The 26,084-nt window shown below is 36.3% G+C and overlaps 1 protein-coding gene across 2 annotated transcripts in view; it reads left to right on the top strand.

Annotated features, from left to right (window-relative positions):
* The window catches only part of LOC131067463 (protein EARLY STARVATION 1, chloroplastic), a 193,259-nt gene that overhangs the window by 108,234 nt on the left and 58,941 nt on the right, over positions 1-26,084 (top strand). For both annotated transcript variants that reach the window (XM_058002488.2, XM_058002486.2), the window contains exons 5-7: positions 14,862-14,943; positions 15,843-15,920; positions 16,048-16,173. In XM_058002488.2, coding sequence (XP_057858471.1) covers positions 14,862-14,943; positions 15,843-15,920; positions 16,048-16,173 — 286 coding nt within the window. The remainder of the gene's footprint in view (positions 1-14,861; positions 14,944-15,842; positions 15,921-16,047; positions 16,174-26,084) is intronic.

Genomic DNA, 26,084 nt, shown 5'->3' with positions numbered 1-26,084 from the left:
TCGCCTAGGCTCGATCGAGTCTGAGTTCAAGCCCCCAAGACTCGTCGAGGGTGACTCGACTCAGGGCTCGTCGAGTCCAGGTGAGTTTGGGCGAGTCTTGAAACTCTGCTTGAGATATTTCTAAAAGAAAACTTAACTCTTCACCAAGTCAACACCTTGGTGATGAAACTCTAAAATTGCAAAAGGGAACAAACTATCACTTGAGCAATAGCTTCTATAGAGGATTGTATTTGATAATAGTCTAAAGATAAATGTGTTTTGGAACACAAATTTGAAAGACAATAAAGAGATAGCAGGGAGAAGACGATTTAGATTAAAAAATTGAGGGGCCAAAGAAACAAAAAATATTTGTCAAAATAGGTAACATAAATATTGGTCTCACAACTACCCTTGTAGATTGGCAGGTGTGGGATGTGGTGTAATGATATTTTCTATTTATCCTTGGTGTTGCAAATAGACGTAATAATAATATTTTATATTATTATTACCTAGATACATTAGAAGTTTATTCATGTTTATATATATGTACTTTGTGACATAGAAGTAGAAATTCTGAAAAAATTGCGATTAATCGCAAAAATTGGAAATTGCCAAGTTTATCGATCTTTCCCCCATTGAATTGTTTTTTAGCAAAATTGTATGACATTATCAAGTGAATAGAATTGGGTTTTAATCTTCCATTTTTTCAAATTCATTCATAGCCTATTTTCCGGCTTGTGAATAGTTGTGTACTATTTAAAATATGCATATACCAAGTTGGCTTGATGTTGTATTTCTTCATTCCATGAAGTACCTTTCATTGAAGTTTATAGATGGGGAGTGTTTCAAGGAACAAAAGCTTCGAACTACTTCTCTTTGGTGTGCCAATTTGTTGTATCTACTATCGATAGCCCAATGGAGATTATGAGCTTTGTACATCTCTCTTTGATGCTATAGAACTCACAATATTTGCCAATGCCTTTATTGTCCTCACTTTCTTTGCGCTAATCATAAGATGAAAGGAGATCCTACACCTCTTGCTCAATCTCTTGCAACATTACATTACATATTGCAACATCTCGACAATTGAACCATGCACGGTGATATTTGGGGTGAGTAATGCCTCCTTTTATATGCAACCTTCAATAACCAACATTAGTTGTAAATGCCCTTTCTAGCTAAGACCTACCGTCCCATGATTTCAAGTATGTTCCTTAGGCTTGCTACCACCTCTCCTACTTGTGGATACTATTTTGTTTTGTGTGAAAAAGGATGAAACCCTTGAAAAAAAAGCTAAGTAGCCATTAGTAATCAAGTAAAATTCAGAAATAAAATACCAAACAACTTAAAACCAGCATTAGAAATTTAGATTGAATGCACAAAAGGAATCCAAAAAAGTGATACTTGCAAGTCTTTGTGGGTTTTTGTAGTGATTTATTTGTGACTACTTGCAAAAACAATTGGTGTTGAGATAATTGTCGAGTAGTTTCCACCACAAGTACTTGTCGAGTTTTTAAACTATATTGCCAAGTATCTTTCTATCCATTTGATCTTTAGTGATCTTTCCAGGTTCTAGTTACATAGTAGGTAGTGTTGGAATTAATAGTGTATGGGTGAAAAGTTTCTTTCTCCACAACTTTCTTGGAGTGCACCTGCTTTCTTGGAAGGGAATTTTGACAGCGATAGTGAGTTCCTGGAGCCTAGATGTGCACAGTGGAAGTTTCGGTGTTTGAATCCAACATTTTGGGAGCACTCCAAACTTCTTGGAAAGGTCCATTTTTGGATTGTGCCAACTTTCTGTGGACCAAAGTCCTATGCAGTTAAGGAGTTGGTGGAATTATCAGGATAGTTAATTGGCTGATTTTATTGTTTTCCATAAGACCTTAATATGGTTTAAAGGGAAAAATTAATTGAATAATTAGATATTAAAATTGCTGAAATCGTAAAATTAAATGACAACTTATATTTAATTATTTAAAAAGGTGTTTAAAGTGTCCAGATAAAGTGTTGCTAGGCTCAAGTTGCTGAAAAGTGGTCACAAGGACATTTTATGTTATTTTATTATAGGAAAACTTAATTTTTGAAAAAAGCGTTTAAAATGTTTTTTATTGGAAAAAACAACAAAAGAGCGCCTTTTTTTTAAAGAAGCAACATGTTCATTTCTAAAGAATGAGCACATGTTCATTTTTTTGTTTCCCAATGAAAGAAAACCTTCAAAAATTTGAAAGCTCTGAGGACAAAAACCTCCTAGTTTTCTGTGCAATTACATTGAGGGATTGCTAGTAGGCTTATTTAGACATTGTTTCAGTGCTTCAGTTTGGGATGGGAGGTTTTTACTCTTTGTTTTAGTTATTTGCTTTCAAATTTGATATGAATATTTTTAAAGTTTGTAGAATTGTTCTATATTATTATAGATGCATAATCGCAGTTGTTGTTGAAGGAGCTAATCTCAATGTTTCAAGCAGTATACTTTGTTCCTTAGTATGAACTTTTCAACGACATTGAATGTTGAGGAGGATTTGAGCATTGGTGCCTATTTATTTTCATTCTAGCTGTACCAATACCTCTCATGGCCGATGTGCTGTTTTGATTTCTCCTTTATTTTAGGTTGTACAAGCCTCTACTAGGTCATATAGGCAAAAGATTTGTTGTAGCTATCTAGGGGTAGTTTGGGGTCAATGTGGGGGTTGCATACCTTGTCTTGCCCAGCTGGCACTATGTCAAGTGTAATTTCTGGATATAAGTGCGCTATTTTTCATCCTTTGTTTGTTCTCGGACTGTCACCAATTGAGCCATACCTTTTGAGTATGATCGAGGATTCTTCATTTTGGCTTCTAGTGGCCTTCCGTTATTAATCTTGATCATTTGTAGGCAATTTTCAGTTAGCAAGTAAAGTTACAATTATTTTTCTTGTGATTTTCTAGTTGGTTGTGTAAATAATCTGGAAATTTGCTCATTTTTTGAATAATGGAAATTTTTTTGTAAATAAAATAATAAATATATTAATTGTTCAAATATGTTTGTAAATAAATATATTATTTATTATTGTAATAATCTGGAAGGTATTTCATTTAATTTTTTCTTTTCCAAGTACTTTCATTGTAAAATATCCTTGGATGCTAGTATTGCATAATACCATTGCGTGAATTAGAATTGAGCGAGTTAATCTGCCATTTCAACATTGATGCAACTTTGCGTGAACTCAATAGCTGCCAATTTGACTGGAGTGATTCTATGATTATTTTAAATTGTAAGTTGGTCAGTTTGTCATCAACAATTTTCAAGTGAACTTTTCCTTTGTCCTTGTTTTTGCTGTGTATGGTCTGACCTTTCCATTCTAGAAACTGTTAATCGGAAAGAGTAGAATTGAGTTGTTTGCATAATTTTATTGAGATTTGAGCTAATGCCCTGTGGGGGCTATTACATAGAGGCTTGTTAGACCTATAAGTTTCCCATGAATTTGTGGCCAACCTATTAGCTACATTTTAAGCACAATGTGGAGACAACTATTGCATACTAGGTTACATGATACTTCATGCATTAGAACAATCTTCTAATACTGAGGAGTTGAATGCAACAAGTAATTAATACAGAGGGCATATTTGGCTCGTATGATGCATAATTGAGAGTAAGATGATCTTAATTCAATTAGACCTTGGTTATCAAGTTATCTTTCATATCTACTATCTGGCTAATTCAGATCTTTATTCCTTAAGTCCTCAAATACAAGAAAACAGTAAGTACCATGATATCTCCATTTACCAAGTAAAATAACTTTCTTGAACAAATCAAAAGTTAATTCCCTGGTGATGAGGTGTTTATCATTTCAGTATAATAAGGCTAATAAAAACATTAAGGTTCTGAAGCAATGGCTTAATTATGAATTGAAGAAAGTCTAAATCCCAATTAAGAGTTCATAAATTAGTAAGCATCTTTTGAGCTGCTTATTTTAATAATTATGACTTGCAACAATGAGATACAATTACATAATCAAAAGTCAACTTTTCATCTTCTAAAATTATATTATTGTTTCATATTTCGTAAGATTAGGTCCTATTTGCAAAATCAGTAGTTTCTCCATAGTTTATAAATTCATTGAGTTCTTTCTAGAGTCATGAGTATTTTACCTAGCAAGTAACTTGCCAAAGACTTGTGGGCTGAGTTTGGGCAAGCACGAGTTTCTTAGACAGACTTTATGATTTTGTGGGAAACATTAGCAGGAGCAACAAATCATGCTTGGGTTTCATTAAAAATTTGTTTTTGTACTCTCATTTTCATCTTCAGTAGGTGCAAATGTAGTTAGTCACTGTGATTGTTGACTGATGTGATATTTTTTTTAAAGATTAAGTCGATGATTGAAGTGACTTTGTAAAGGTATTTCCTTTTCTTGCAATTCTCATATATATATATATATATAAAATCATCTTTATCCATTTAAACAAATAATGTAATATCTATTGTTTATTTTTTAGATTTCTTTAAGAAAGCTGAGTGCAGATCAGATATTGTTTTCTGATGTTCTTTTTCCTGATTCGATTGATATCTGTGATGCAGGTTATTAATAATAATCAGTTCTATTTCAATCGCTTATTGAGTTCAGATCAAAATTGGTTCTTTGCAGATTGAATACATAGTTTTCCTTATATCCCCATGGATTGGAAGGGTCATAACCCTTGGTATTTGAAGAGATGCCTCCTTTCCATGGTCGGCTGCCTTTGCATTATGTATTTACATGGTTGACTGCACTGGTATTGTGTCCCTTAAAGGTTGGCTGACTATATATTGAGCCCTCACTTGGTCGGCTGTCCTATGTATTTTGATTTTTCATGATTTCTAGGCTTAAATAAAATTAGTACTAAGTAATGCTGTCCAGTAGAGAGTTTTATTTCATTTGCCAAAATTAAATGATCATTGACATTGGCAGGTGATTGCTATTTATGGTGGGGCCATGACAATCCGTCCTTCCCAAGATCGCTTGTCCTCAAGCAATGCTGGTTTTAATCTTTCAAACTAAATCATTTTGTCATTATGAGGATGTCAAACCAACCTTTGGCGACCTGTAATCTTCCTTATGATGTAATTTGCTTTTGCTATGCAACTCTATTATAGTTTAAGAATTGGAGATTCCACACCAATGGATTATCTTGGTTATGTCCAACTTGTACTACCATGATGTCCTTGAAGAGTTGTTAAATTACTTGTTAGATGACCAATCATGAGGTTGATATCAAGGTGAAAGGGTGAGCTTTGCACATGTTAAGATGTGTATTAGAAGCATTACACACGTCTATGTAATGTTTTATGAAGATATTTTCCCTTCACTTGTTAGACAACCTTAGGGGTCCTATGAAGAGGTTTCAAGTTGACATATCATTGTTGGGATCATTTTTGTAATGCCCCTGCCTAAATAATAAAAACCCTAATAATGAAAATTGCCTTTTTCAAAAAGACACCAATTTTCAGAATTGATCTTAGGCAAACAATAACGTATTCAAACAAGGAGGATGCACCAATCAGCTTTACTAATGATTCTCTAAGGAGAAGCACCTTCTCATTAAACTAGAGACAGTGATGATAATTAAAATTAAATGGCAATTAATCTTCAATATTCAGAAGATCCAATGCAGCAATCAGCAGTATGTCAAGTCTGAATAACATCATTAATGTGCAATTGCATCTGCATGCTGGCCGACCAGATTGTTAAAGTAAATTATTATAGTAAAGACAATATTAACAAAGTGCAATTTTTGTTAAGGAACATGGGTGCAACTAGTATTTGCTAATCATAAGGAAAAAGAAAGTAAGTTATCCCAAAAGGTTTGATTCATCAAATAAGAAGTTTCATTATGAAACATTGTTTCTTTCAAGTGAAGTCGCCTTACTCCATAAAGGGACATCGAGGTATATTTGAACTATGATGTGTGAAGAGTGGGGATCAGGGGGTCGGAGATGAGAGAAAATAAGACATTCCATCAAGCAATAGATTTACAATTTCACAATTAATTAAACTAGACAATAGATGTACATGATGTTCCAGCATTTGGTATGATGCATAATACATATGAGGGATGCAGGTAGTACAAGGTTCCATTTAAATAGAACAACTCTGATTGGGGCTGGGAGGCTGAATGGTGGGTGTCATTCCGTGCTCCCTAGTTTGATGGATAGGCTGAAGGCGCTTTGTATGATCTCCCAAGGGGCTCTGTAATGTGGATAGATTGTTAGGGAAAGTATTATTGAATCCCACATCCCCTTAGTCATAAGAGAATGGAATAAGGAAATATGGATAGGGGGTGCAGATACAAGCATTCCACTAGGTAGACCACTCCATGTTGGATGTCCAATGCGCCTACCACTTGGAGCCAAGAGGTTAACTATCTGGACTTGGGTTTAGTGTGAAGATTGCTTCAGGCCGTTCGTATCATGCTCCTTCATTCAAACTCTCCTGTAAGTGGATCTACCTAATGGATTAGGATACTTATATGCATTGGTACTCATTTGTGTGATTGCTAACCTTAATAGAAATAATTGAGACATATGAATTATGTATATATATCTCCATCTTATTTAATATGTTTGCAGGTCTTAAATTAGGGTTTATCTAGTTAAAAGGGCAAATTTATAACTCCAACGATCTTACATTTCTTATTTGAATGAAATTTGTGATCTAGGGCAAGATTTAGTTTAATTTCTGAAGAGGGGACATTACAATTTCTTATTGGTTGAATAAATTGTTTCTGGATCTTGAGGATATAAGGGTGGAGCAACTACCAAATGAGCCCCTTAAAACTGAATGCTCCTTGTTAATTTTGTGATTCTTTTATATCACACCTTCTTTTGCTTGGATTTCCCTTTTCTTCTTCCCATGCTTCCTTGCTGGACAATGCGTCTATATTGCGTACTTGGCTTCTTTTTCCACATGCATGCTCTGGCTCCTATTTCTCCTTGCACTTGAAGCACAAATATTTCTTCCAAAACTCTTCTTCCTGACAAACATGTCCATGCTCCCATTTTTCTTTACACTTGAAACACAAATTTTCCTTCCAAAGTGTTCACGGTCATTTCTAGGAGGAAATGTTCTTTTATGCCCATCTTTCTCATAGAAGGGTTTATCTTTTGATGACGCGTTTTCCAACCTTGATGCCTTTCAAATTGCATCTTCAAGTGTTGTAGGATTGTGAGCACTTACCAAACCTTGAATTTACTCTTTTAACCCTTCTATAAATAGGTATGTGAGTCTACTTTGAGGAAGCTTTGGTACCATGGTTGAAAGTTTTTGGAAGTCAGTGGCATAATCTTCTACGGTTCCATTTTGTTTTAATTGTGTTAGCTCTTTAATGTACCATTCGGGGTTTTTTTGATCAAATCTTTTGATAAGTTATTGTGTGAATTCATTGTAAGTGGTTTTGTGTTGGTGGCCTTGGGTAATAAGACCATGATGCCACCAATCATGGGCTGTTCCTGCCAAGTATAGAATGGCAAATTTTAAGAGTCTTCCTCCATCATGGGATTGAGTGGGAGATAGGTGGTGTCCATATTTTGGACCCATCAATGTGCAATGATTCTTCCGGATCCATCAAAGTTGTGAAGGGTCATTTTAGTTACCCTTTGTTTTAGATCTTTGTTGGGTTGGCTTCTTTACCTACTAGGGGTATTTTGTGTCTTAGCATCATAATAATCCATAAAGGAAACATTTCTCCTAACTTAGGGATCTAGTCTTGAATATGCTTCAGGACTTTCATCAACATTGTTCATGGGTGGATTACTTGCTTCTGCCTCCATTGTGTGTTCTTCACTAGGTATGAAAGAAGGTCTTGTTTATCTACGGGTTGATCCCCTTGGTGGTATGTTGTTTTTTTCAGAACGGTTATTGACATCCCTCCCATTAGTTTGGTTGGATCCAAGAAAACTTAAAAGTGTTGTTCATATCTTGGAGGGTTTGAAGAAATAGTTGTGCTGTTTTCTCATTTTGCTCCATGCCAGTTTGAGTTGTTTGTTTGTTGCGGTCTATGGAGGCCCCCAATTCATTTCCCATTTCACTCATTGTATTGTTTTGTGTAGGGTTAGTGGTGGTTGCAAGTTTCTTCTTTTCTCTCTCCATGGCGCTTTAAGCTCTTTGGCTAAGTTGCATCAACTATTTTCTGTCCTTCAGGCTGGTAGGAATGATGCTCTGATACCAATTGTAATGTGCCCTTTTGGGAGTGCCCTAGATCTTGCCCTAAAATCATGAGTTCCATTGAAATAAGAAATGTAGTATAGTCAAGTGTGCATACAACACCCCCTTGGCCCACATGTTGCAGACAGGCCAGTCATCCATCATGGGCTGGCCTACCTAATGGGCAGCTCGTCTCTGCCCTCCCAATTTGTGTTACCTTATTCACCCGCCTTTGATTGTGTCTTCTCCAACAATCAACTGTTGTAGAGATTGGAGAGGAAACCACAATTGGGTGCCCGAAAATCCTCCTATCTAAGCCCAAGAGTGGAATGCAATACTCCCTTGGCCCACATGTGGCAGACTCGTCAGTCATCCATCACGGGGCTGCCTACCTAGAATGGGATTTCATATCTGCTCTCCCTCCTTGTATTTCCTTACTCACCTCTACATGATTGCTTGTTGGGGAATAAGTAATTTAATAATTAAAGAAGAGCATTTCATATTATTGAATATAAAAAACATATGAAATTAAGTATCAAATCTGTGATTCCATTGCATACCAAAACACTTATAGAATACAAGTTATTGCAGATTATTTTAAGAATGCTGAGTGCAGATCAGATTTTGTTTTCTGATCTTCTTTTCCCAGATCGATTGATATCCTTGATGCAGGTTATTAATAATAAATCAGTTCTATTTCAATTGCTTATTGAGGTGAGATCAGAATTGCTTCTTTGCAGATTGAATACTTAGTTTTCCTAATTGCCTTTTCCTCCCTCCAATCCATCCCTTTTATATCCCCACAGATTGGAAGGGTCACTATTCTTGGTCTTTGATGAGATGTCTCCTTTCCATGGTCAGCTGCCTTTGCATTATGTCTTTACATGGTCGGCTATAATGTCCCCTATTAGGTTTTGACCTGTTTTAACCATAGTTAATGTATTTCTATACACTTTAACTTAAAACTAACTTGAGTAGGAGACAAATCTATCTTAACATGAATCAAATTAGTGCCATTCCACAACTCAATCAATTAATTTAAGTAAATTGTTCATCTATCATGCAACTGCCAAATGTTGAAATGGTTAGCTAGTTCGGATCATATTTTAATGTTGCCTTGTGGCAATTAAAATATTATCTTATTGTAATAAGGTTAAGCGATTTATGCCTAATAGGGCTGGGCCTAAATGTAACGTGTGGATTAAGCAATTTATGTTTATAGGGCTGGGCCCAAATGTAACATGTGGTTAAGCATTTCATAGGGCTGGGCCCAAATGTAACATGTGGTTAAGCATTTCATAGGGCTGGGCCCAAAAAGGAAATGTGTCACAAGTTGCAAGTTATGTAGGCCCCAAATTGGGTGCCAAAGTGCAAAGTGAAATATGTAAAATAAAGGGAATTGGTTAAGGCCGACTTAGAAGACTTGAACATGAATCTTGTATATAAACAAGTTTCATTCTACACAACAATCATCCTTATCAAGTGCCGTCAGCCTTATGCAAGAACAGTCAGCGAATCTGGCATGGTAGAGAGTGATCCATATCTTCATCCTTGAGCGAATCTATTGGACAACTTGCTGGGCAAGGTGGTGCGCTATACTTCAGTGATCTCCCTCTTCAAGTGGTGTCGATATTCTGCTCTCTCTGAAGACACTACAGCTGCATATACTAGGTTCAGTCTGCCCTAGATTGGCAGTCAATCAGATAAGTAATCTGATTCATGTAATCTGCTTATAAATAAGGAACTGATCTGAATCTTTGATGCTGGGTTTTTCCTCCAAGAGGGAGGTTTTCCCAGGGTACTTGTGTCTTGTGTTGTGTGCTTTTATTATTATTTCTGCTTATTCTCAGTCTGTTTATAATTTAAGTAACTAGATTAACATCTAATTGCCTAAAATCAACACCAAACAGTTCTCAGAAGATATTATACTAATTATAAATTATATATTTTTATTAATATTCATATTAATATTAAATTCTGTATAGAGCATTATTTGGCTTCCTATATTAACATATATATATATTAGGGGCACCATATTCTTCTTACTGTTATTTGACTGATTAATTACTTAAGACATTATATATATTCTGTGTATAAACATTATCCAGTTTTATATATTAATATACATACTAAGAGATTGAACTAAGGATATTACTGTCATGTCATAAGTACCGTTTAGTGCTATACTTTCATCTTAATCTACTCTCCGTCTTCACCCCCTTGTTCTCACAATGCTACAACCATTCTTAATATCCTCCTTCTTCCGTTGAAAAGGCATGACCTCCTCTAAGAAATAGAACTCCTCACAAGATATGTATCTTTACCAAGAGAGGCGTCCCTTTGTCATAGACTTAATCACTGCCATGTATATTTGCATATAATAATACTCCAGACCAATCACACCTCTTGGTTTGTTCACAAATTCTTTGGTATTAAGTCTTTCTTGATAGTAATCGCTTCATTAGTTTGCTTGCTTTATTTCCTTAACAATAATCACTGCTATGAATCACAATACTTCTTATTAATCTCTGTCTTTCTAGTTCTTATAATTGATTCTTTATACACGCTGTCAATTAAATGATCACAATCGCTGCATTAACTAAATCTTCTTAGATACACATCCATCTTTGCAGTCGCTGGCATATATCTTGCTCGTTAGTCAAAGCAATGTATCTTTCCTAGTCGCTGCCCCATTCTTATTATAACTTTTATTATTTTCTTTGATGAAGTCGTTGTTTACTAAGTATACGAGTCATTTGTTTTATTCTCAATAAAGTTGCAGGCTAAGGACTCACCAAGCATAAGAAGTCGGCCATATTGCTTGCACTAGAAGATTGTTGCACATATAACCATAATCACTATTAATTTGTTGTGCATTGTCTCAGAATGAATTAAATGTTGCTCCTTATTTGGTGTTTCATGTTATCTTCTAACGTTGTTGTTCATTACGCATATTAGTCATTTGTTAAATTTGGCTCTTCAAGCTTCTCAACCATGATCGCTTGTAATTCAGAATATAAGTTCTGTTTATAATTCATAATATATAAATTATGTTCATAATTTTTTAACATATATGAATTATGTTTATAATTAAAAATGAAATATTATAAACATATAATAATAAATTTATATAAATAACTTTTGTGGATAATAGTCCCATAATCTTCATTTAAGTTTTAATATAAATAGTTACATTTATAAGGACCATCACATCGACTGCTTTGGTATTGTGTCCCTTCAAGGTCATCTGTCTATATATTGAGCCCTACCTTGGTCAGCTGCCTGTATATTGTGCCCTACCTTGGTCGGCTGTCCTATGTATTGTGCTTTTCAATGAAAGCTAGGCTTAAACAAAATTAGTATTAAGGATTGTTGGGTATATTCCATCATTGTCTACCACGTAGCTTTTAGCTTGTTATAGTTTGTTATTGTTTGGTAGTATTTTAAGATATTTGTTTTTGTTTTGTTTTAAGTTTGTTTCCCGTGAGTTGGATTTGTTACACAGGTTTTATATTCTTCCCTGTATAAATATTTCACATAATACAAAGGATGGCAATACGATTGCTCTGCAAAATGCTAATATGGTATCAGAGCGATAATTGATTCTGTGTCTATTCTCTGATATGGCATCGACTTTTGAAGGAGATCGAGATTGGGAAGAATGTGCAAATCACTGTCTGTGGTGTTTGGTGGATCTGTGCATGGAAATGTAGTGTAGATCTATTGGCAAGGGTACCATGGATTGCAACGTGGATTAGCTATTATCCCAGGAGCGGAGGTGAAAACTCAATGATGAGATCTGTGACAAGATTTCATGATTCTTGAGGCGTGATCACATGCTCGGGATTCATAACTACTTGGCTTCATTGGTGGTTGATTGACTGTGAAGTGGCATATGTTTGCGCAGCACAAGTCCATAGACAACCCGAGTCATTGAGACTGACTATGTACTGTGGTCAAGGGCAGCCAGAGATCCTTTATAGCTAAGTTTATTTACTGATCACGACCAGTTCCTTTGTCCGTAGTGTCAGCACCATGTTCACTTTCAGCAAGCATCTGTGCCATCGGCTACTCTCAAACCCATGCTATTTGTGCATTCTGCGTATGGTGCTCAGCATTCTCTGTCAAGCAGATCGATTGAATGTTCTGTTCACTTTTTGCAATAGAAGTTTAAGTCACGCGACCCTGGCATGTACAGATCTGATTTGTGAGGCAATTGCAGATTGGCCGTGTGTGGTGTATATCAGATTTTATTGCATGTCTGTTTGGCAACTGTATTTTGCTTGGGCAAATTGTTTTGTGCACGCCTTGATCACATTGATACACAGGTTGCAGCAAAGTTGTGATCATGAGGATGCATGCATCGACAAAGGCGCTCATATCTTCCAAGTTATAAGTGTCTATGCCTTGCGGACTTCGATGAACGACCTTCATAAAGTTTGGTGATCGATGTTATCTCCTGGTCAAAGCTTCTATTTTTTTGTGCCACAGTCAGATCAGAGACCGATAGTAATCAACTTTCCCAAACCAATGTAAGTGAGAGTTTGTATTTGGCTATGAGGTCGTCTGGTTTGCAATCTCTGATAAGGATTGCTGTCCAATAGAGAGTTTTATTTCATTGGCTAAAATTAAATGATCATTGACATCAGCAGGTGGTTGCTATTGACGGTGGTGGCATTACAGTCTGCCCTTCCCAACATTGCTTGTCCTCAAGCAATGTTGGCTTTAATTTTTCAAACTAAATCATTTTGTGAATATGAGGATCTCAAACCAACCTTTGGCGACCTGTAATCTTGTGATGTAATTTGCTTTTGCTGCACAATTCTGATACAATTTAAGAATTGGAGATTCTACTCGAAGGGATTATCTTTATGTCCAACTTGTACTACCATGACATCTTTGAAGAGTTGTTAAATTACGTGTGAAACTGCCAATCTTGAGGTTGACATCACTACGAAAGGGTGAGCTTTCCACATATTAAACTGTTGGGGTTGTTTCTTATTGGTTGGATAAATTGTTTTTGGATCTTGAGGATATAAGTGTGGAGTAACTACTAAATGAGCTCTATAACGCCGATGGCTCCATGTTAATTTTGTGATTAATCTATATCATATCTCCTCCTTTTGCTTGGATTTCTCTTTTCTTCTTCCCATGCTTCCTTGTCGAGCAATGCATCTATATTGCCTACTTGGCTTCTTTCTCCACACGTATGCCCCGGCTCCCATTTTTCCTTGCACTTGAAACACAAATCTTTCTTTCAAACTCTTCTTGCTGACGAACATGTCCATGCTCCCATTTTCCTTGCACTTGAAACATAAATTTTCCCTTTGGAGATTTTCACAGTCATCTCTAGGAGGAAATGTTCTTTCGTTCCCGTCTTTCTTGTAGAAGTGTGTCTTTCGATGATGTTATTCTTAACCTTGATGCCTTTTGAATCGCATCTTTAAGTGTTGTAGGATTGTGAGCACTTACCAAATCCCGGATCGACTCTTTTAACCCTTCTACAAATAGATATGTGTGTCTACTTTGAGAAATGTTTGGTACCATGACTGAAATTTTTTGGAAGTCAGTGGCATAATCTTCTACAGTTCCATTTTGTTTCAATTGTGTTAGCTCTTTGAAGTACAATTTGGGGTGTTTTTGATCAATTGTTTTGATAATTTTTGAGTGAATTCATTGTTAGGGGTTATGTGTTGGTGGCCTTGGGTAATAAGGCCATGATGCCACCAATCATGGGCTGTTCTTTCCAAGTGTAGTATGGTGAATTTAATAGAGTCTTCCTCAGTTACGAGACTGAGTGAGAGATAGGTGTCCATGTTTTGGACACATGAATGCGCTGTGCTACATTCGGATCCATCGAAGTTGGGAAGGTTCATTTTAGTTATACGTTGTCTTAAATCTTTGTTGGGTTGTCCTCTTTCCCTACTAGGGGCATTTTGTGTCTTAGCATCATAATAATCCCTAAAGAAAACATTTCTCCTAACTTCGGGATCTAGTCTTAAGTATACTTCAGCATTTTTGTCAACATTGTTCATGGGTGGATTATTTGCTTCTTCCTCCATTGTGTGTTCTTCCCTTGGTATGAAAGAAGTTCTTTTTAACCTAGTGGTCGATCCCTTTGGTGCTGTGTTGTTATTTTCTGAATGGTTAGAGTTGACATCTCTCCCATTAGTTTGGTTGGGTCGAAGATTACTGGAAGTGCTGTTCATATTTTGGAGTGTTTGAAGTAGAAGTAGTGCTGTTTTCTCATTTTGCTCCATTAGAACAATATTTTGATCCTGAATCAACTGATTTGTGCTTGGTAAATTTCTTGTTATGTCATCATGTGTAATGCATTTGAAGGTGCAACTAGCCATCCAATTGTGAGCTTTTGTATTGATTTTTTTGAGTTTCTGATAAGTACCTGAAGTAAGATTCATCTAGACTGTTGTTTAGGTTTTTCATTCTGTTTAGAGTTCAGTGCATAGTCAAGTTATCTAGATAGTTAAAAATAGGGACTCATGCCCTATTTAGAATATGTTGAAAAATAATGATATTTTGCAACTAGTACAAAGTTCTTCCTGCTGTGAAACATCAGTTGAGCATGATATTTGTTGACAAAACATATAATTAATGGTTAAAATCTTATGCATTCTGTATTTAATATTAAGTATTCTGTGTTTGGAGTAAAGGGTTACTTCTTGGTCGTACATTACTTACTGATGGTACTGGTGTTCTTGAATGACAGGTGTCGAAAAATCTGGAAGGAATGCTCAGGGAGATTCATGGTGGGAAACATGGCAAGAAGTACTTCGGCAGGATGATTGGAGGTGTGGTTTCCATTACACTCTTTCTCCTGTATTCGCATTGGGTGGAAATATACACAAACAGAAAATAAAAATTATTGAATCACAAATTCTTGCTTCTGTCCTTGGCCATCAAATTGGAAAAAAAGTATGCTCTGCTGTTTTCCATGTTTTTGAAATTTAACTCAAACAACGAAATGGAACGAGCAACTTACCTATTAAAAATCATGAGGATATTGTTCAAAGGACATTCATGGTGGCTATATTTGCATAGAAAGAAGTAGAATTATGGTTATAATGCACAATTCAATTGCATAGTATTTGAATCAAACTCATTGACCCATATTTCATGAGTAGTGATTCTTATGAACCCATCCCTGGTGAGCATGAATGGTCCATTTAGCATTCATTGCATTTGGATGATGCTCACAGGGCTGAAGCATTGGGACTTCATAGGAGTTCGTCTATCCCAGTACTACTACAATTGAATTGTGCTTAACCATGGAGATTGCCCCCAAGGTCAAGCCCACTTCATTTCCTATCCCATTCACAAAACCTTCAGCAAGTGTTTAGGCTTATAAACCATTCATTATAGATTGTCTTTAGCTCATCTATTGACAAATATGAGGTATTTTGAAACCAAGAAAAGGATCATGGCTAGCAAGTTGATGCCCAAGGTCTGCTGGACAATTTGTTTACCTCAAGCAACAATAGAATGAGTTTCACAAATATTGTTTGTATGCTAAAGCATTGATTACAGCAACTGATGAAAGCAAATATGCTCAAGTTTAGATTCTTAAATGTACAAAATTACTTCAGTAAGTAATGGCAGTGGTAGTTACAGATTAATAATATAGGACACTATTATAATTCATCATATAAAAAGTTATTGAGTCACGGATTTTGCTGTCATGAATTTATAGTAATCTGGCAAGAATAGAGAGAAGTGCTCAGAAGCAAGCCAAGTCTGGAAGTGGTGCAGCTGGTTGGTATGAGAAATGGTAAGAAATTACTCATTCAGAGTTGTGTGCTTGAGCAGACTATATACTTACTGTTCTTTATGTATGCTATTGAATGCCAAAAGTGTCATTTTCCTCAGATTGAATTTGTTTGGCATTTTCATTCCAGGTGGGAAAAATACAATGCTAAAGGTTGGACAGAGAAAGGAGCCCACAAGTATGGCAGGCTAAATGATCAGTCATGGTGGGAAAAATGGGGGGAGCAATATGATGGGAGCGGATCTGTTTTGAAATGGTTCTCTACCTTTTACTCTTTTCTTCATGTCCACTTGAGCACACTGATCTGCACAATCCAGAAACATATATTTTGATAATTAGATAAGATGTACACAACACTAATAGGATATATGGTTGCTTTTAGGTTGTTGGAGAAAAATGAATAAATAACTGTGTAGTAGAGACATGAGCTTTCATCGTGCATTTGTTTGCACAATTAAATGGGTTATCCTGTTCTCTGTACAATTGTATTGTATAATTTATGTTATTTTCATATACAATGTGTAAGATGGATTACTAATTCAGAATTTAAGAGCAATGTGTTACAGCATAGAAAACTGTACATTGCAACGAAATTTTATGCAGTACATGATAATAGAAAAAGTAGGTAGCATCATCAGAAAGATAGTTATTTCTTCCCATTTTATGATGATTGATATCAAAATCTTATGCTTATCAATCACAAATACGATAGTTAGACTCCAAACCTGTTTGCTATCTGTCCCTTTACATCATGTGAACACAATAATTAATACAATTCATCAAAATATAACTAAAAGAATCTTTTTAGAGGTTTTATTCCTTATTTGCTGTTTCCTCCTATATCTCTTCACTCCAAAAGGATATTAAGCATCATCTGTAAATGAAGAATTTGATCCACTGGGTGATATCTTGGAAGAAGTACATCAGTTACTATATCTGCTGCAACCATCTAAAGTTAAGTGTTTACTTGCACGTGAAAGGTGACCCTCTTGTGTCTAGTAAAGTGGGTTGCTGGTGCCATGAACTTGTCAAACATTGCTAGTATAGGCTAGTCCACGACATGCATTTGGAATCTGCACTGAGTTCCAATGCTGGTTGAATTGTTCTGTGAATTGGCATTGATCTAGAATAAATAGTTTCTGATCACCCCTTAAGTTTGCTATGAATTGTTTCCTTCAAACGGGTCAGCTTTTTAAATTCATCAAATTTTTCTCTTTCCATTGCAGAAGCATGAATGCAACCTTTTCCATAGGTGCCCGACCATGTTTTCTTTTAATAACTCCTGTTAGTTCCAAGGTTTGTTAATACAACTTATTGAAAGCTGTATATTTTCAGTATTACTTTTTATATAATTCTCTCATTTTTCATTAATCTCCTCCAAAGTCTTTCCAATTTCATACAATAATACTTCAAACCAGTAATTTATGTATTTCACTATGACTGCTGTCCATTTTATTTAAAAATGAGCACAAAAATGTTCGACTGATTTTCTAAAACATTCTACCATTTTGTCATGACCTTGAGCCTCTACAGCACTGTGTGCTATCTTATGTGCTGCATCATATATTTTCTTTCATTTGGTTCCAAGCTTTCCCAGCCTTCAGATGTGTCATATGAGGTGGAAATAAAATGCATGGCTATCTAGAATTTGATTGAACATGAACATTACTTACATTTGTTATTTACCATTTTGTGTCATCTAGTTCTATTACTTACTACTGCTCCACAAGTGGTTGAAGATTCTTTGAAATATCTTAATAGAAAAGATACCAATATGATGAATTACAAACTAATGGAGTATTGGAAGTCCAAAGTTCCAGGACTCACTAGAACTCACTAGACCCGAGTTGGGTGACTGTGGGTGAGTCCCAGGGGCTTGGGCTTGGGCTCGTTTGAGTCCTGGGCGAGTTCTGGTGAGTCTCAGGACTTGTGGACTTGGCCTGGACCTGGCGAGTTCTAATGCTCGGACTTGGCCAAACTCAATTTTTTTTTTTGTTTTTAGATGTCAAAAAATGACAAAAACGGACATTTTTTGACATTTCCCTGTACCATTTCTATCGTTGGGGTTTTCTCACATCTAACACCTTGTGTAGCTTATTATTGCTACCCCTCAAACCCATTAGTGCCTTCACTCCCAAACCCCCACCAGTTAGTAGGACCTACCTTAGATGCCTTCACAGGAGGGATGCAGATTCCTTTGAGCCATAGACTTCCAGTTATTGTTTTGATATTTGTTTGGAACATTTGATGTCATGGATTTCATATTCCATGAGTATTGTGTAGAGAATTTTGTCATTGATGTCATTGTTGGTTGAGTGTCTATTTCAGCTGGTTGCTTGTGTGCCTTGTTAGCTGTTCCTACTATGTTGAGCTTCTTGGTTGAGTGTCTATTTCTTCTGCGTTTCTTTGACACGTATTTTGTTTGATTCTGAGATATGGTTCCTTTTTTTCTTTTGTGGTTATGTTTCTGACTTGAAGGGGATGCTATGAACTTTCGGCACGTCATGCTCTGTACATTGATGTCTCTATAGTGGATGTTATCTTTTACGACCTGTCTTTGGTTGGAGCTCTTTGTGAGATGGACGTTTCTTTAAAATTGTTAGTTGGACATCTTTTACATGGCTGTAATATACGTTTTTCTTGCTGATGTGGATTTTTGTAACTACGTGTTTCTGTGGAGCAGAATTTACTAACATTGTTGTTAGTATGCAATATTAGTTTGAAAAACATGGCTTCAGGATATATGAAGTGCGTCCCAGAATAACATCTCACTGGTTCATGTTCTGGATTGTTTGGTTTCGGCAGATGGGATGGAGCTGTTCTGTCAGAAAGTATAGATGTGGAGTTTTTTTTTTGTGTATTGAGGACAGCATAGTAAAGATACTGAGTTTGTTTTATGAATTCGATCTGTATTTGTTGTTACGGGAGTTCGTTTTTTTTCTGTTGCCGCAACATGTATGGGGAGTTGCAAGAGTTGTCAGAACTCTGAAAAACGTTACGAGATCAAACGTTTATTCTTGATATGCTCAGAAACGAATTTCAAAAGGATCGTTTTTTTTTGTGAGACACGTTTCTTTTCCTGAAAGTGTTCTTAACGTATGCAAAAAGAGAATGATTTTTTGTCTGGTGCAATATTTTTCTGCTGGGGGTTAGATTCTTGATTAAGAGCGACTGAACTTGAAGTGCTCATTTTTTAATATTGTAGTCATGTCAGTGAATAGCCTCAGCTGATATATTGAAGTTTTTGGAGAATTTAAAATTGAGGTCGCTTCAGGAGTTCGTGGCTGTGAAATAGTGATTGTAGTTTTACTTGCTATGTTCGTATAAAGGAGCAGGGGTGCTACTTTTCATGTGTGTTCTTAAAAAGCTTATCTATGCTTGAATGAGTATCAAGCTGAAAAAGGGATGATTTTCAAGCTGTGAGTATATAAACCTCCGGGGAACAGTTCGTATGGAGCAATGAATCTAAGAGACATCATATTTTGAAGAATGGTTTAGTGTGTTGCATTTTGGGGTTCGTGCGGCAGATAGCTGTTTAGTCTGAACGTTGATGCTGGATTATATCTGATACATTGACAACTCTTGAGCAGAGTTATTCAGAAAATAGTGTTTAAAATCATACACATGAAATGAAGTCTGTATTTAAAGTACTACCTGTTTGAGTTGCATGAGTTATTTTACAATACATTGTTGTGTTCATGTCTAGACTGAGGTTGGTGCCTTAGCTGATTGGAATTGGTGCTTCAGTCATAAGGAGTTGGTGCTCTGTTTTGTAATTCGGGTTGGTGCTCACTTGTATTAATGAAAGCTTTTGGTACTGTGTTTTTTTACCCGAGAGGGTTTTCCACAAGATAAATTCTGTGCCCTCTCTTTTAATGTGCTATTTCCTTCAACTATAATTTTCGTTTATAATTATGTGATCGATGTATAGTTGTGTATGTGATCAATTTAGTTTCTACTTGATGATGTTATTGTGTCTTTAAGGTTTATTTAATAAAGGGTGCATGAAACAAGTTTTAAATTCTTAAAAATCTCTAAATTTCTTGGGTTTTTCACTTGCCGAGTCTCAAGTCCCAAGTCGAGTCACCCTCACCAAGTCTGTGCCGAGTCCAAGTCTCATTTCTATGATCGGAACTGATTGAATGTTCAAAATATAACCAAATCCTGGCAGTGGGTTGTTCAATTGAAATTGCAGGGTAATAAAAGTTCTTGAACCTTCATTCAGTGAGATCAAAATTAATAACACCAAGAGAATTAGACTAATAATTGAGATATATCAATAGAAGTAATCCACTATTATGGTTCCATGGTTTGTAATGCACTAGTAATTGCCAAAAGTCATATGTAGATCCCAAAATTTTCTAGTTCTTATATGATTATATTAATATATCAAAGCCAAAGCACAAGAATTGATTAATTTTAGCAACAGAAATGTTCCAACACTATTCTACATAGCCATTGAGAAATTAATTTTTTTTTACTATGCCACATTGAGAATTCAGTTAATCTGAAGGTAGGTGTTAACTGGCACGTGGAAGGTGAATCTCTTATGTCTACTAAAGTAGATTGCTGGTCCCATAAACTTGTCAAATGTTGCTAGTATTGGCTAGTTCATGATCGTACTCATCTGCCAGATATTCATTTGAAACCTGCAATGAGCTCCAATACTGGTTGAATGGTTCTGTGAATTGGCAGTGACCTAGAATTTCTGACCACTCTCTTAGTTTGCTATGAAACATTTGCTTCAAAGGGGTCAATTTTTTAAATTCATTAAATTTCCTCTTACCATTGCAGAAGCATGGGTGCAATCTTTTCAGGTGTCTGACCATGTTTATTTGTAAATACTCCTTTTAATTCAAGGGTTGGTTTATACAACTTCTCCAAAGCTGTATATTTTCAGTATTACTCCATATAATTTCTATCATTTTCATTCATCTCATCCAATGTCTTCATACAATAATACCTTAAATCAGTAATTTATGTATTTCATTGTGATCACAGTCCATTTTATTCAAAAACCAGCATGAAAATGGTACACAGATACTCTAGAGAATTCTACCGTTTTGTAATAAGCTTGAGCATCTGTGGCACTGTTTTCTATCTTATGTGCTGTATCACACAAAATGTTATTTTGTATTAGCTTTTCCTTGGTTCCAACCTTCCCAGCCTTCAGATGTGTCATTTGAAGTGGAAATAAATGCAGGACTCTCTAGAATTTGATTTAAATCATAATATATAAAGTTATCTATGCCACTGAAGAAATTTACATTAATTAACAAAAGTTTCTTTATGAAAAAGCATGATCATTGGAATACAAACTTTAACCTATACCCAATCATTATGCTTGACATGTCTGTAAACCTTTCTGTGATAGTGCTTATGAATATGGTGAAGGAAAGGATTACTAATATGTCTCATGCATGAAATTTTCTGTACCTTATTATTGGTCTTCCATTCAGGCCATAATGGATCTGATTTCCGTCACCTAGCCTCTAGTATGGGTTGTTCTCCAAGTGTTTTTGCAGGTCAAACAGCATCACAGAGAACTTTCTTTTTTTGTCTCTCAGAAATCTAGGCAACTTGTGCCTGTCAGAAAGAGAACCACACAAATTATCTGTGCTTGTAGGTTTAACAGCATCGAAGAGAATCCTCCCTTTTTGTCTGTGTGGAATTTAGGCAACTTTTGCCTATCAGATTTAGAACCACCCATATTGTTTGTTTTTCTTGATCCCTTAAAGGAAGGTTTTGCTGAGGCAATTGAAAATTTGAACCAATAACTTAATTTAAGAAGATTATGAATCTGCAAGATTCTTTACCCTGAGAAAAACACCACATGCTCCCTTGTTGGAGTCCTTTCTTGAGCACCTCTAGAGATACCTCCACTACTGCATATGTAAAACCTTGAGGAATCCTTTCGGCATGGGTCTTTGCATTATCAGTTGGCTCATGTTGTGCTTCCTTCTTGCCTCCTTGTATAGTTGCAATGAGGTTCAATATTAGTTCTTTTTCTTTGCTGTACAAGTATCTTGTCATGTCAATCTTATGGTATTTCCTTATATATAATTCACTGTATGAGAAGGGGTTATTTCAGATTTGGTTATAAATTCAAGTAATGGGAAATCTTCACAAACTATTGTATATATAAGCATCATCTGATGTTTTCTAATTTGGCGAGCGATACATGTAGGAGAAGAATTGAATGTTCAAAAAGGACTTTAATTTAGCTGGTATATTATATTTAGAAAATATTATGTATTGCTTCTATCTAGTCATGCAAATCCTCAAATGACTTCTATGCATAATAATAGGAGGTCTGTTTTGTTGAGTATCTTGATTCCAGTGTTCCATGGAGATGTGTCCCCAGGGCCCCAGTGTCCCATATTTCCTGGGGACATTGGAACTTAGAGGAGATGTTCTGAGTCCCATTTTCTCAAGACTGGACAAACTGCTCCTATTATTGTATTAAAATAAAATTAGCTCTACAAGTAAAATGGTGCCAAAACCACCTAATAAATAGGGGGATTGTCATTACAAATGCAGTGCATTTTATTTCGTTTTCACAATTTCAGCTGCTTATTGTTAAGTTCTTTCAAAATTCTGTGATCAAAATAGAAGAGATGGAGATGTGATCTGAAAGTTGTATTTTATCTGCTATAGCGTGTTTTAAAGATGCACCACACTTATCAATTTCAGTGTGTTCATCCTCCTCAATGTAAGCATGCTATATAAGTGGATGAGGGGTTACGTAGTGAAGAGATATGTCTTCCCATGTGGGAAGACACATCACTTCCCTACGTACCTCTCACCACAGTATATAAACTAGTCACCGTTTACTTACCCGATTGGAAGGAGTGCGACTTGTTTGAGAATCGCTTTACCACCCGATACCATGAATGGTGTAACTGTTGGTCAAACGCGATAAGTTAACTTTGGTTTTATTTATCATTAGTTAACGTTAACATATTAGTATATGTAATCAAATTAATATATATATATATATATATATCAGAAGCATGAAATAGTACGACCGACGTTACAAAATTAACACTCCCTCTTAACTAGGGAGGACACATTTCGTGTTAGAGAAAACATCACAATGCATCCATTGATTGTGAAGAGAGGAGATATCAAACCATAGTGATATTCAGAGATATGGTTCATCAATGAATATCAAATCTCATGATACTCACCATAACTCATAGTTATCAAGTAAGGTATGTGCACTAGCATCAAGTCACATGATGCCTACCATACTGATAATGATTTCATGGCATGTCCACGAATATTATGCTCATAATATTCACCATGAAGATCTCTACCATAATTATGGTTTATTTAATGATATCAACCAATAGATATCTACCATAATGTCTCAGAGATATATATACTATCATGACATGTCCACTGATATCAAGTCACATGATATCCATCAAGATAGTTAAATTGATAATTGTAAAATCGTCACCTTACAATATCAATTTGAAACAAGTGTTCATTATTGAAAAGTCGTCACCCTTCAATAATGTTCACAGAAGGCCCATGCAGTCATGGAGTCACACACATGACAAATTGGTGCAGGAGCACCCTTTCAAGCTCTCCCTCCTTCTTGTTTTGTTGTTATTATGCTTCTTATGAAGCCATTGTATATAAAATAATGAGCCATGTGGTCATAGGTCCTAGGTAGGGTCCTAGAGGAGATCTTAGGGGTCATAAGTCAAAATTGTGATTGCCTTGAAAATGGAGGATATGTGTGTCCTGGAGGTGTTTAGGGGTCCTTCATATCATGGTGGTGTCCTTAGGTTGGCCCATTGTGGGTCTAGGAGTCATGAAGAGCAACATTGGGAAAGTTGCTCAAAAGTTGCAAAAGTTGCATGACAACTTTTAAAAGTTGTCAAGCAACTTTTCCACCATGATGTCAAAATCGTTAGGTTGGCGTGGACAACCCTAAATGTTGCACACCGACTGAGGTATGGGTAGTATAAGATGTTTTAAACCCTAAGTTAAAGGGTTGGTTGTCAGAGATTGTACAGCTCAAGCAAACTGTATTGACTGTGACTGTTTTTGAGTTACCGGTCTGTTTGAATGAAGTTACCGAGCAAACAAATGGATTGATTTGTGATCAAACTTGTGTGGAATGTCTTCTTTGATGTATCTATCTTCATTGTGAGTGATTAGATTAGCTTTTTGTTTACCGGTTGAGTGTGTTTGTAAATAGTTTGTGAATTGCAGTCTTACTGTCCAGTTTTGGACCGGTTTGAGTATTTGAAGTGTTGACTCCATTCCCCGTTGTGGAACCACCATGAAACCATGGGGAATGGATGTGGAGACCCTGTACTATAGTCCCAAGCAAGCAGGGCCCTTGGAGATGCAAGGAGGCCAAGCAAATACCCATTCCTAGGCGAGACTGGACAGTGCTCGGTTAGGAATGGCTATTGGTGCAGAGGTCTTGGAGAGCAAGGTTGATTAGTGGAGAGTGCATCCTTTGGAGGAAGTGCAGAGGAGTGAGTGAAGCATCATTGGTGTGAAGGAGGAGCCTCCACCAATCCAAACAAAGTGGCTAAAACTTAAAACACTCACTGTGACCCAGGCAGACCCTAAAAACCCTCACAAAAACCCTTAAAACCTTAAAATCCACCAAGGACAAAGTACGGACACTTGGAGGCCTAAGACCTAGAAAATCCTTGAGTTCTTGCCAAATGAATGGCAGTCCTTTTTGGGAGATTGGGTTGTCTGAGCATCGTTTGTGAGAGGGAGCCCTAGAAGACCGGTTAAGAGGCCTAATTGGTCCTAATCCTTGTAGCCCTTTTTGAAGGCAAAAACACAAAATTTGTGAAATCGGTAAGGGGTCAGAATCTTGAAACCTCTTGGGGGCTCATGAATGGGTGGATAGACCATGAAATAGACCTCAAACAACCTTGCTAAGACCTTGGAAAGTGTGGAACAAGCTTAGCCCTTATTAACCATAGTAAGGGGATTTGAGTCTCATGAGTAGGTGAGACCTTAGGAGCAGCATTGCAACTCATTGGTGGGTGGATTGGGCATGGTCAAGGGATTCCTCAAGCAAAGGGAAGTCCTAGAGACCCTAGGGTGTGTAGAGAACACCAGGTGATCCAAGGAAAGGATCCAAGAGCATAGACTAGGCTAGTCTATCCCAAACCCCATCCCATCACAAATAAAAGAGTTTACACACTAAACATCTTTAAATATATTAGTATATCAGAATAAATGAGACTCTATCTCAAAATTAAATAACATTTTCAACCATGCCAAGTTTATCTCTAAAGTGTTCAATCTTGATCCTGGAGAGAGGCTTGGTAAGAATGTCTGCAATTTGATCACCTGTACTAATATAATTCAGTCAGATCACATTCCACCATATCGCGAACATAGTGATAAGGAATCTCAATGTGTTTAGACCCGTCATGAAATACTGGATTCATTGAAAGCTTGATGCAACTCTGATTGTCACAGTAGATGACAGTAGGATTTAAGGGCTGACCAAACAGTCCTACAAGCAATTTCCGGAGCCATACAACTTCTCTTGCTCCCATGGAGGCTGCAATGTATTCAGCTTCTGTAGAACTCTGAGCAATTGAAGACTGTTTTCTACATCTCCATGAGATCATTCTTGATCGTAAACTGAAGCAACATCTTGATGTGCTTTTCCTGTCAACTATGCTTCCGGCCCAATCAGAATCAGTGAATCCATGTAGGTCAAGTTCTACATGTTTATATTTCAAACCAAAACCAATAGTTCCTCGAAGATATCTCAAAATATGCTTTGCAGCAACAAGATGTATTTCCCTGGGTTCACACATGAACTGACTTAGTGCATTTACAACATAACATATATCAGGTCTTGTGTTTACCAAATACATCAGAGATCCAATAATCTGTCTGTAGAGTGTAGGATCTGCAAACTCTGATTCTGCTGCTGTTTCCTTTAGCTTGTGCAGATTTGTTTCCATAGGTGTGGTCATGGATCTACAATCCAACATTCTAAATCTCTTGAGTATATCAATGGTGTATTTTCCTTGATTAAGGATTATACCATTTGCCTGATGCCAAACTTCCAATCCAAGGAAGTAGTGAAGAATTCCTAAATCTTTCATATCGAACTCATAGGCTAATTCTTTCTTACATCGAGAAATACAATTATCCTCTCCT

Source organism: Cryptomeria japonica, chromosome 3 (assembly GCF_030272615.1).
Source record: "Cryptomeria japonica chromosome 3, Sugi_1.0, whole genome shotgun sequence".
NCBI lineage: Eukaryota > Viridiplantae > Streptophyta > Pinopsida > Cupressales > Cupressaceae > Cryptomeria > Cryptomeria japonica.
This window is presented reverse-complemented; position numbering and strand designations above follow the sequence as displayed.